The sequence below is a fragment of the Typopeltis vanoorti genome, chromosome 21 (assembly GCF_054136105.1).
Source record: "Typopeltis vanoorti isolate ZY-2024b chromosome 21, IOZ_Tvanoo_1.0, whole genome shotgun sequence".
NCBI classification, from domain to species: domain Eukaryota; kingdom Metazoa; phylum Arthropoda; class Arachnida; order Uropygi; family Thelyphonidae; genus Typopeltis; species Typopeltis vanoorti.
The window spans coordinates 42413790-42427501 of NC_143569.1; the positions used below are offsets into that span (position 1 = coordinate 42413790).

Below are 13712 nucleotides of genomic sequence, written 5' to 3' on the forward strand. Positions count from 1 at the left end.
ATATCCCATCAGTCCCTATTGCTAAATTCTTATTCAGTTTGTGCAACAGTTTTGTTTCCATGATTAAAAGAAAGTGATTCTGCAAGTTAAAGATAACCCGAGAATTCTATCATTATGCTACATGTAAATGAAAGAATAACTACTGCATGCAAATGGTGTGAGGGACAGATGCGAAAAAGGTTGTTCAACTAATGAGTGCCCATTTTACTAAAAGCTATCAACCTGGTGTATGCAACATCGAACTCACTGCTACCTCCAACTATTAGAGCTGTCACTGCTAAGTAACTTCTTGGCTTTATAGAAACCTGATTAAGGCTATGTTAGGGCAGTTCCTATATATCTGGATGGAGGGGGGGTTTGAGGCAGGTTATCTTATTTGAAAAGCTCTTTCTGTCTTAGTTGTAATTAGAACAAAGGATATTTTCGTTACCTCTTGGGCATCCTAATACTGAAGTTGCATATATGAATATGATAAAAGTGTTTATTGATTTCTTTTATTTTCAGAATTAGGAATGATTCAATGAGATTTATGTTTGATGAACCTATGGAAAAGCGTTCTCAGCCAAAGGACTCTTTTGGCTCATTTGGGCTTGACCGTAAACCTTACTGTAAGTATTTTCATTTCATAGATATTAATGATAAGAATATCAGTTATTATACATATAATTGATAAATGAAGCTCTAAATGACTTAGTCAAAATAAATATAATTGATAAGAAAGTATGCTCTTAACAATATTATATAACAATATAATATCTAATTAAAAGCAAACATACATACTTTTACAAGATCAGTGTACATACGAAATCATAGATTGTTATCTGCTAACTCACAAAAGAATAAAGTTCGTAAATTACTAAAGAAAGTCACATCCCGGCCAACAGAAACTGTTTACAAACTCGAGCCTTTTCATGTAAAAACACCCAGAATATACAGAGCCTAAAATTTGCAAACAAGATACACAATTATGAATAGTATAAATAGTCCTACATGCAAACTTACTAAACATTTGGCTAAATTACTAGCACCCACTTCCCACAGGTAATTCTTCCTCATCATCATCATCATCAAATTCCTGCCATGTACCCTCAAGGGGTGTACAGGATATGATAGTACTACATGAAAAAAATTACATCATTATTAATTTCCTATCTACAATTTTCCTCCAAATCGTCTGTTACTTGTCAACACTCCAATATTATCAGATCTTATATTTCTATCGTCTAAAGCACTTTGTACCGTATCAATCCACCTATATCTTGGTCTTCCTCTCGGTCGTTTTCCTGCCAACCTGGCAGAGAACACTTGTTTTGCTAATCTTTCCTCGCCCATTCTGTTTAAGTGACCATACCACCTGAGATAAGCTCTGCTAACGCATTCCTGGATGCTGACAATGTCAAGCCTAATATCCTCATTTTTAATATGATACTGCCATTGATGCCATCTGTTCACGCCTACAATCTTTCTCAGGACTCTCATATCTGTGGTCTCTAGTCTTTGGTCAAGTGTTTTACTTCTGACCCAGCTCTCAGATCCATAAGTTAAAACTGGTTTAAACACTGTCTTGTATACAGCTAATTTAGTGTTCCGACTGATTTCTCTCTTATTCCATATGAATTTATTCAATTGACTTCCCGCCATACCAGCTTTGCTGATTCTGTTGTCTATTTCTATATCTAATTTACCGACTTCGGTAAAAATCGTGCCTAAATAGCTGAAATGTTTTACTTGTTCCACAGGTTCTCCATTCACAACACAGTTGACATTTTCAATGATTCTGCCTATTTTCATTGTCTTTGTCTTTTTATTGCTGACCTTCATACCATATTTATTACAAGAGCTATTCAATTTAGTCAGAGAATCTTGCAGACTTGTAGCGGATTTATTAAAAGTATAACATCATCCGCATAAAGCAAAGAGCTGACATTAACATCTCCAATTTTGATATCATGTTTAATACCACTTTCCTTCATAATGTGATCCATATAGATAATGAATAACAGAGGGGATAATGTACATCCTTGTCTCACACCAGATTTAACATTAAACCATCTTCCTGTACTTCCTTCAATTCTAACTGCTGACTTACAACTCAAATAAAGACTAAGTATTGCTTGATATAATGTCCCATTGACACCATATAACTGCAGCGTATTGAATAGCTTCTCTCTTGGCACCTTGTCATATGCCTTTTCCAGATCAACAAAACTTAAATACAGATCTTTGTTATATTCCCATGCTTTCTCGACTATTTGTCGTAAAGTGAAGATCTGATCCTGACAGCCTCTATTTGGCCTGAATCCAGCTTGTTCTTCACCAAGCTTTTCTTCCACAATTCTTCTCAACCGTTTCTCAAGTATACTTGCATAGATCTTGCCAGGAACACTCAGTAGGGAAATACCTCTGTAATTCTCACATGCAGTGTTATTTCCCTTTTTATATATGGGTACTATGAGAGCTCTACTCCAATCATCGGGAATTCGTCCCTCTATCCAGGCTTTCTGAACTATGCAGTGCAGCCACTGTAAGACTCTTATACCACCATACTTCAGCATTTCTGGTCGAATATCATCTACTCCTGCTGCCTTTCCACATTTCAAGCCTTTGATGGCTTTTTCTACTTCAAGTATGGATATGTATTCCTGACTGCGTGCCTGGTCAGTGTTTTTTACCACTGTGCTGTCATCACTGCTTGTTTCATTTAGCAGTTTTTCAAAGTAATTACTCCATACTTCAAGGATATCTTTTTCTCCCGTTTTCATGTCACCTTTATCCTTTATCATTTCTAACTCTTTTTACAGCACTCTTTCCTCCATTTCTAAGCTTCTTCAACAACCTCCAGAATATTTTGCCACCTTCTTGATATTTATTTTCTATATTCTTGCCAAAGTCCTCCCATGACTTTTGTTTAGCTAGTTTTACACAGTGTTTAGCATTCTTGCATTTGTCTCTATATTCTCTAAGAGCACAAGCTGACTTATTTGACAGGAACTTTTGGTATGCTTTCTTCTTTTCCTTCACTGCCTCTTTAACCTCCTGTGTCCACCAGGGAGTTCTGATTTTTTTATCCTTACAAACAACATCACCACATGCCTCTCTGGCAGAATCAATCAATGTTTTCTTCAGAGTTTGCCACTGAATCTCCAAGGTTTGGTTCCTGTTCTCAAACTCTTTCATTTTCTTTTCAATAATGTTTCTGTATTTTAGTCTACAGTTCACATCTGAGAGATGCTCAACTTTTATTCGCTTTAAAACTTTCTTACATGTTATTTTTTTTTCAATATGAAATGAATAACATGTTCCTTTTATCCTGCTCAAGATTAAATAGTGATCACTTCCAATTTCAAATCCTCTGTACACTCTGGTGTCCTGCACCAGGGAGAAAAATCACTATCAACAATAACATAGTCAATGAGACTTTTCTTATTCCTAGCCTCTTCTCTCCATGTGAATTTGTGCACATTTTTATGTTGGAACATGGTGTTAGTAATAACCAGTCCATGTCCTGAGCAGAAATCCAACAGATATTTGCCATTATTATTAGCTTTGCTCTTTTCTTCAAATTTTCCCAAAATATTTTTGTATATCTGACAGTCATTTCCTACTCTGCTATTTAGATCCCCAACGAGGACCAACTTTTCCTTTTTCATTGTGTCAGTTGCTTTTTCTAAAGCCTCAAAAAATTTCTCCACTTCTACCTTAGTCGAACCTTCTGTGGGACCATAGGCACAAATAAATCTCATTGTCCAGTTCCCCATTCTCATATTTGTCCACGTTACTCTACTTGAGACTGCCTGCTATTCACGAAGATTACTTGTATTTTGTGTTGAATACTATGGCTACTTCTTCTTTTCCTTGATTGTCATTTCCTGAATATAACATTTTGTATTTATTGCTCAAAAAGATCTCACCAGTTTTTGTCTTTTGTTTCAGTCCCCCCTATTATGTTGATCTGGTACTTATCTAATAGCTCCATTTCTTTGCCATTCAGGCTTCTTATGTTGATAGTACTGATCTTTAACTCTTGTGATGTTGAGTTGGGGTGTGTTTTCAGATTTGTTCCAATAGTTGGCTTTTCGCTGTTCGCCCTGGTTCCCTTGCGAAAACAACGGGGGCCTTGTTTAACAGGGCGACGGCCCAGCCGGCATGAAATTTTGTCATGTTGTACCATCATTTTTATTTTGGTTTAACCAATAAGAATACAATTTGGTCAGCTAAATCCCAAATTGCCAGCCCATCCTCGTTCGTTCAGTATTCAAGTAGATACCCAACAGGTTGCACCACGATAAGGTGAGGATTGGACATTAGGTCAGAAGCTCTGGTCGGTTCTCCACATTCCTTTAAAGGCTATGTAGAGGTATCCTCTCAGTTATACAACTTTGACCCTTAAGCACCCCAAGATGGTACTTAATTCTTCCAATATTGGGTTTTGGTCATAGAGACTTGGAACATTTTATAAAACAAGCTCTTTATTCAGCCCCTTTCAAACCTATCTGGTTAAGATGTGTAGATGCACTTGCTACATACATCTGGAGGAAAAAGTAGTGTCTAGGCAATGTGGCCCAGGACGGTACTTTCCTCTGTCACTTCGATAGTCTTCACCCAATCTTCAGTGCAAAGAGAAACTAACAATTGCTTAGCCTTTCTTCTTAACATGCTGTCTACCTAATGGTAGCCTGTCCTTTTTAGTATTCATGAAACTCACTCGCACAGGCAGATACATTCACAAACTTTCCTGTGATCCACACTCTCACACAGACAACAATATGGTATTTAAACACTAACCAATAGAACCTATAACGATTGTTCCAATTAGGCCTCTGTTGCAGAAGAATCTAAACATATGCACTGCATCTACTTATTTAATGGCTACAGTATCTAAGCATGAAAAAAAAAGGTGGGGGAGCAATATTTCTTGTAGTCTTCGATCTTCTTCAAACAGATTTTAGTAATGCTATCCCCATCCACTATGTCCAAGGCATGTCAGAAAACTAATCAGAATCTTAAAGAAATACAACATCTGAATAGCTTTCAAGCCCCACTTCAAATTAAGCTACCTTTATCTGGTGAGGTAAGAATCATCTCAGTTTCTGGTGTATATAGTGTTCCCTGTTCCTGCCCTTTGCCTAAATATGAATAGAGAAGAAGAATATTTAAAAATAGTACATTTGGGCCTTGCAAAACCATTATTTGGATACGGCTCATAGAATCGAATCGAAAAAGACCACCATGCTCCATTGCATTAAATTTAGAGGAGAAAGACTGTTTTTCAAATTTGTAGCTGCTCTCAAAATTAACGTAACGAATAATTATCATCAGCAGTTTCCTGATCTGTACAAAAAGTATACAGAATGCTATTGAGAGTACTACATGATTAAGTTTGTATACTAATCTTTCAATAGTTTTCCTTCAAATTGGCGTATTACTTGTCAGCACTAATATTCTAGTACTAACATTTCATTCTTCTAAGACATTCTGACCGAATCAATCCACCTAGACCTTGGTCTTCCCCTAGGTCTTTTTCCTGCCATCTTGGCATAAAAAATCTGTTTTGCTAACCTTTCCTCTCCCTTTCTATTTATGTGGCCATTCCACCTTACATTAGCTCTGCTCACACATTCTTGAGTGCTAATGTCATGTTCCTTCGTAATATCTTCATTTTTAATACGAGGGTGGTCTGAAAAGTTCTCGGCCTCGACCATAGATGGCAACACTATCAGCAAGATTATTTTTTCCTAAGTTGGTACATCTGTTATAAGCATCCATGTGAAATTGCAAGTCATTCTATCAAGTAGTTTGTTTTGTACAGCTGTCTGAAGCAAAAGTGTTGTATGTATCCCTTGAAATGGATAAAATTGAGTATCGTGCGGTTATAAAATTCTTTGTAAAAGAAGGTTTACCACTAAAAGAAAATCATTTGAAGTTCATAAAAGTTTATGGGCACTCTTCTCCTTCGTTTTCGACAATTAAGAAATGACTGCCAAGTTTAAACATGGCTGTACCAGCCTTGAAGATGATCCATGTGAAGGACGTCCAAAAAGTGTGAGAACACCAGAAATCATTGATCAAGTGCACAATATGATATTGGATGGCCGGCGAGTCAGAGTGCGTGATATTGCTGAGACTATAGGCATTTCGAAAGAACATATAGGATATATTTTGCATGAAGAATTGCGAATTGCATATGAAAAGGTTTGCACAAGATGGGTGCCGTGCTTGCTCCCAGCTGATCAAAAATGCACTCGTGTGAAAATCTCTGAACAGTGCTTGGAGTGTTTTAACAAGAATAAAACTGATTTTGTGCATTGATTTATTACTATGGATGAGATTTGGATTCACCATTACACACCAGAATCCAACCGGCTTCTGTCCAATCAAAACATTGGATAGAAGCCAGTTGTTCAGTGCCAAAGAAGACAAAGTTTGATCCATCAGCAGGAAAGGTCATGGAAGCAATATTTTGGGATGCTAAAAGCATTTTGTTTATTAATTATCGTGAAAAGGGTAAAACAATAACCAGGGAATATTATTCCGATCTTTTAACCAGACCAGACTATAAAGTTTGTGAGAAAAGATCCGGTTTGCAGAAGAAAAAACATCATCTTTCATCAGGACAATGCGCCTATCCACAAAGGTATTTTGGCAATAGGAAAATTAAGGGATCTGCACAATGAATTATTGGAACATTCACCCTGTTCTCCAGATTTGGCTCCCCTCTGACTTCTGTCTCTTCCCAAAATCTAAAACTCTTTCTTGCTGTTCAGTGTTTTTCTTTGAATTAAGAGGTGATTGCAGCTGTCGAGTGGTATTTTGCAGATCTTACTGAGAATAACTATAGTGACGGGATAATTGTGCTGGAGCATCACCGGAATAAATGTATTAGTCTTAAGGGAGATTATGTTGAAAAATAAAAATAATTTTGAAATTATAAATTCGTTTTTTCATTGTTAGGCTAAGAACTTTTCAGACCCTCGTATAATACTGCCATTGATTCCATCTGTTCAATTCCCTGAGTTTTCTGTTTTCTAATCTGTGTTGTTTTTGATCATTTGATCAAAAACAACACAGATCTAATCTAATCTAGTAAGAGGACTAACTTGTATACTTCTAGCATTAGTGATTTTAGGTAATTTCTCTTATTCCATATTCATTTATTCAACTGGCTCCCCACAATACCACCTCTCCTTATTCTGATGTCTATTTTCATATTTAAATTTGTCATCTTTGCCAAAACTTTGCCTAAATTGCTGAATTACTTTACTTTTACTATAGGTCCTCCATTGAGGCTGCAATTCAAGTTTTCTATGTTCCTGCTTATTCTCATACTTTTTGTTGCTTATTTTCATGTGCCAGATTAGTTAGGGCTGTTCCATTTGATTCAACAATCCTTGAGAGTTGCACTGGATTTATTAGGAAAATATTATCTCCACTTAATCATCATTCTCATATTCCTACAATTTCTCAACTATGTGTCATAGTGAAAATCTGATCCTGACTACCTCTGTTTTGGTTGAATCCAGTTTGTTCTTCTTTCTGTTTCTCTTCCACAATTTTCCAACCTCTTCATGTATGCTTGTATTAATCTTACCTGGCACACTTTGTACAGAAATTTCTCTGTAATTCTCATATTCGCTTTATTCTTGTTTTTATAGAGGAGAAGTATGAAAACTCTGGAATTTGACCATCTGAATTATGTAGTGTAGCCACTGCAAAACTTATTTCTGTTCAAATATAATCTACTCCAGCAGCCTTTTGAATAAATACGGCTACATAAAACTTTTTTAAATTTGGGAAACACTAATACTCACAGATGTCTCCCATTGGTCACCCCACTTAGTTAGGGCTCTAATCTTTCATCCATGTTTTAGTTAGTTTTGTTTTGCCTTTCTGTATGTTACAGATCTCATAGTACTCCCTAGCAATATCTCTGTGACTGAGATGAAATATTGGAAGAATTAAATATTTTTAATCCTTTTTCAGTGCTATTTCACTCCATTAAGCCTCTAACATCTGTTTCTCACAACACGTAAGTGTTAACACTCAGCCAAGAAACAAATCACATTGTTCTTACAATCTCCAAAACTACAGACAGATTTAGCTGTCAGGAAAAACTGGTGCTGAAAATCTATTTTACTTATAGGATGAGTTATGTCAGCCACTCTTCAGAAGGTTTAGGAGAAAACAGCAGGATAACAAGAAAAATGTGGAATACAAAAAATTCTAGTTTTTTGTGTTAGGAAAGCATATTGTAATATTGACTGGTTGATATAACAATGCCTTGTGTATCTTATCTTTCAAAGAAAATTCAAAGAGGCTGTAAAGATATGTATTTTTTCTCACTGCATTTTTAGCCAAAGGTTAGATCGCAAACTGATGTGTTTTTCCATAGAATTTTGGATTTTAATCCCATAAAATGGGATTAAAATCTTAAGGGTCAAAGCTGTATAACTGAGAGGAGACCTCCACATAGCCTTTAAAGGAATGTGGAGAACCAACCAGGGCTTCTGACCTAATGTCCAATGACCAAATTGTATTCTTATTGGTTAAACCAAAATAAAAAATGATGGTACAGCCTGACAAAATTTCATGCTGGCTGGGGCATTGCCCGATTAAACACGGCCCCACCCATTGTTTTCGCTGGGGAACCAGGGCGAACAGCAAAAAGTCAGCTACTGGAACAAATTTGAAAACACATCCCAACTCGACATTACCAGAGTTAAAGATCGGTACTATCAACATAAGCCTGAATGGCAAAGAAATGGAGCTAGCTGAGGAATTAGATAAGTACCAGATCGACATAATAGGGATGACTGAAACAAAAATGACCAAAACTGGTGAGATCTTTCTGAGCAATAAATACAAAATGTTATATTCAGGAAATGACAATCAAGGAAAAGGAGTAGCCATATTATTCAACACAAAATACGAGGCTAATCTTCTTGAATGGCAGTCAGTCTCAAGTAGAGTAATGTTGGCAAATATGAGAAGGGGGAACTGGACAATGAGACTTATTTGTGAGTATGGTCTTACAGAAGGTTCTACTAAAGTAGAAGTGAAGGAATTTTTTGATGCTTTAGAAAAAGCACCTAACACAATGAAAAAGGAAAAGTTGGTCCTTGTTGGGGATCTAAATAGCAGAGTAGGAAATGATTGTTAGACATACAAAAATATTTTGGGAAAATTTGAAGAAAAGAGCAAAGCTAATAATAATGACAAATATCCGTTGGATTTCTTTCTAATAATAATGACAAATATTCGTTGGATCATGGTGTTAGTAATAACCAGTCCATGTCTCAGGACATGGACTGGTTATTACTAACACCATGATCCAACATAAAAATGTGCACAAATTCAGATGGAGAGAAGAGGCAAGGAATAAGAAAAGTATCAAAAGTTCTTGGCAAATAAGTCAGCTTGTGCTCTTAGAGAATACAGATGCAAATGCAAGAATGCTAAACACTGTATAAAACTAGCTAAACAAAAGTCATTGGAAGACTGGTAAGAACATGGAAAATAAATATCAAGAAGGTGGCAAGATATTCTGGAGGTTGTTGAAGAATCTTAAGAATGGAGGAAAGAGTGCTGTAAAAGGAATTAGAGATGATAAAGGTGACATAAAAACGGGAGAAAAAGATATCCTTGAAGTATGGAGTAATTACTTTGAAAAACTAAATGAAACAAGTAGTGATAAAAAAACACTGACCAGGCATGCAGTCATGAATGCATATCCATACTTGAAGTAGAAAAAGCCAGCAAAGGCTTAAAATGTGGAAAGGCAGCAGAAGTAGATGATATTCGACTAGAAATGCTGAAGTATGGTGGTATAAGAGTCTTACAGTGGCTGCACTTCATAGTTCAGAAAGTCTGGACAGAGGGACGAATTCCCGATGATTGGAGTAGAGCTCTCATAGTACCCATATAAAAAGGGAAATGAAACTGAATGTGAGAATTACAGAAGTATTTCCCTACTAAAGTGTTCCTGGCAAGATCTATGCAAGTATACTTGAGAAACGATTCAGAAGAATTGTGGAAGAAAAGCTTGGTGAAGAACAAGCTGGATTCAGGCCAAATAGAGGCTGTCGGGATCAGATCTTCACTTTACGACAAATAGTCGAGAAAGCATGGGAATATAACAAAAATCTGTATTTAAATTTTGTCGATTTGGAAAAGGCATATGACAAGGTGCCAAGAGAGAAGCTATTCAATGCACTAGTTACATTATATAGAGTAATACTTTGTCTTTATTTGAGTTGTAAGTCAGCAGTTAGAATTGAAGAAAGTACAGGAAGATGGTTTAATGTTAAATCTGGTCTGAGACAAGGATATACATTATCCCATTTGTTATTCATTATCTATATGGATCAGATTATGAAGGAAAGTGGTATTAAACATGATATCAAAATTGGAGATGTTACTGTCAGCTCTTTGCTTTATGTGGATGATGTTATACTTCTAAATAAATCTGCTACAAGTCTGCAAGATTCTCTGACTAAATTGAATAACTGTTGTAATAGATATGGCATGAAGGTCAGCAATAAAAAGACAAAGACAATGAAAATAGGCAGAATCATTGAAAATGTCAACTGTATTGTGAACGGAGAACCTGTGGAACAAGTAAAACATTTCAGCTACTTAGGCATGATTTTTAGTGAAGATGGTAAATTCAATATAGAAATTAACAACAGAATCAGCAAAGCTCGTATGGTGGGAAGTCAATTGAATAAATTCATATGGAATGAGAGAGAAATTAGTTGGAACACTAAATTATCTGATATACAAGACAGTGTTCAAACCAGTTTTAACTTATGGATCTGAGAGCTGGTTCAGAAGTAAAACATTTGACCAAAGACTAGAGACCGCAGATATGAGAGTCCTGAGAAAGATTAGAGGCGTGAACAGATGGCATCAATGGCAATATCATATTAAAAATGAGGATATACGAAGAAAGAACTTGACATTGTCAGCATCCAGGAATGCGTTACAGAGCTAATCTCAGGTGGTATGGTCACTTAAACAGAATTGGTGAAGAAAGATTAGCAAAACAAGTATTCTCTGCCAGGTTGGCAGCAAAACGACCCAGAGGAAGACCAAGATATAGGTGGATTGATACAGTACAAAGTGTCTTAGACGATAGAAATATAAAATCTGATAATGTTGGAGTCTTGACAAGTAACGGACCGATTTGGAGGAAAATTGTAGATAGGAAGTTAGTAATGATGTAATTTTTTTCATGTAGGAGTAGTATCATATCCTGTACACCCCTTGAGGGTACATGGCAGGAATTTGATGATGCTCCCATAAAATGTGCAAACCAGGCAAATACAACACTCTTATTAGTCAATACACTCGTCTCCTTTTGAGATTATGGGATTATACCAGAGCAGCTCATCTCAGAATTTCTTTGCCATAATCTAAAGCATGGAAACTTGATCAGAGCTTTTCAGTCAAAGGCGAGTTACCTGCTCTCATTTGGAGGCAGCAGAGGTTTGCACCCTGGAATAGAAGCAGGCAAGCTGGATGGAGAACATTAAATATATAGACAATACACTGACCTCATAGTCTGTCTCAGTAATTTTGACCAATCTGAGTGGATAGGATATCTGCTCTCCAAACAGTGGGTTGTAGGTTTTGAATCCTACTATAAGCATGGATGTTTATAAATGACTGCAAGTATGACTTAATGCTGAATACATTTTATAGAACTCATTAATATAATCCAGGTATTTTTTTCTGTACTGTTTTTTTCACTCAGATTTATTTAGTTGATACCTTTTGTAATTTTTAAAACTGGTTTGACTCAAGAAAGAAGCAGTAAATTGTTTGGTTTATATCATGAATATATTAGATAGTGATTATTATATATTTCAGATTCATATATATATATATATATATATATTTTTTTTTTTTTTATTTTATTTTATTTATTTTATTGCTTTTATTAACAAAATGTTTTGAAGAATTCCTTGTCTTTGGAATAATTTCAGCACGAAATCGTCCAAGAGGAGGTTCACCTGGTGAGAAAAAAGCTAGATTTTGGAGAAAGTGGCGAAGGAATAATTTCAGGTTTAGAAGGAGTATTGGCACACAAACTCCAAAATTTAGACGGCACATTGCTGCATGGTGCGATTTTGAGGAAGAGGAGAATGAGCCACCAGTGCGATGGTACTTCTCTGATGATCCTTGGGTTAAGCAACAGAGACCTTTAAGAGGAAAAACACCACCCAAAACTGGACCATTTGTACCAGTACCAGATAAAGATACAGAACCTAGTTCTTTAGCACCAAACCAAGCATCTGCTGTTTCAGGAAGGAAAGATCCTGACACTTCAGAACCACCACTATCGAGTCAGAAATCTAATTAGTCACATCCCCATCCTCTACTATACATGAACATCTGCAGTTCTTCATTTCAAGAAAGAAGCCAATGTTTCATTCTACCATAACAATTTATTCATGTCATGTGTGAGTTGTGTATGTGTATACACAATACATCCTTATTTTTTAATTATGGTTATCCAGATATTATTTCCAGTGGATACAGTTGTAGAATTTTTACTTCAGTAAAGGAAAAGTACTAAACAGAGTAATTTTCATTTTCAAATAATTTAGTTCATTAGAATAAACTTTTTTAAAACATGCTTTTTTCCTTTTTTTGAAATTGCAGTCCTGAAGAAAGAATAACACTCAAATTTTATTATGTACTTTATCTTATTGCATTTTAATCTGTCCTTGCTGTGTCTAATGTTTGAATAGTATGTCATTTTATCACTTCAAGTAATCATAAATGAATGAGAATTGCCAGAATAAAGTTTTTGTGTGTGGCTATAAATTAAATCTGCAGCCAACAGATCATCCTGAATGTAAGCCAGTTCCAACAACGTAAAAAAATGGTAACAGCATATTTTTTAAAAGTGCTTCCAGGAGAGGTTTAAATTACTTAAGAATAAAGAGCTAATAAGTTTCATTTCGGCAATGAAAACATTACTTAAATTAAGGGGATATTAAATCCTGCATAGTTTTAAAACCGAATAAGAAACTCAAAGATCAGAATCAGAGAGTTTCTTGCCGAATATAGTAAACCATAAAGTATTGGCGACACTAGCATTAGCCAATGCAAGTGATCCTAGTACGTAGTACAATATCGGGCAGCTCGTTGCAAAGGTGGTAAAGTTCTGATCGCTATTCTTAGGTATTTTCCATAATGTAAAAACACATTTCCTAGGAAATGTATGCTGTTATTACATTATGGAGGGAGGTCACCACCCAGACTGGTTTCAGCCTTTTTTGAAGCTTCATCAGTGAGTAGCTAGACCTAATACCAAAGTGTATAGCGAACAGAACTTATGTACTCTGCGAACGAGTTTCCCAAACAGGTGCAACCATTAAGTTACTTAAGAATAAAGAGCTAATAAGCTTCATTTCGGCAATGAAAACATTACTTAAATTAAGGGGAGGTTTAAATTAGGTGATATAAGTAAGACTTCAGCATTCTTTTTGGATTGGTGTTCAAATTTGAAGTAGGTGAATTCTCAAGTAGATTATGTAGTCATTGTCAATAGAAGCCGTTCTTTTTTCATTATGTGCTGGATGTTAACAAGTTCATGTTTGATATTCTGGGAGGTTAGAGCAAGCAACATGAGCTCAGTTTAGAGTCTCGTACAACCAGGATTCTGCGCATAACCCGTCTCAAAAAATATCTAAACCAATTTCAAA

At 35.8% G+C, this 13712-nt stretch overlaps 1 protein-coding gene across 1 annotated transcript in view; it reads left to right on the forward strand.

Annotated features, from left to right (window-relative positions):
* The window catches only part of LOC150094788 (uncharacterized), a 67960-nt gene extending 55382 nt beyond the window's left edge, over positions 1-12578 (forward strand). Inside the window, exons 5-6 of the mRNA XM_090411411.1 lie at positions 505-608; positions 11985-12578. Coding sequence (XP_090267537.1) covers positions 505-608; positions 11985-12361 — 481 coding nt within the window. The 3' untranslated portion in view covers positions 12362-12578. The remainder of the gene's footprint in view (positions 1-504; positions 609-11984) is intronic.
* The last annotated feature ends 1134 nt before the right edge of the window (positions 12579-13712 follow it).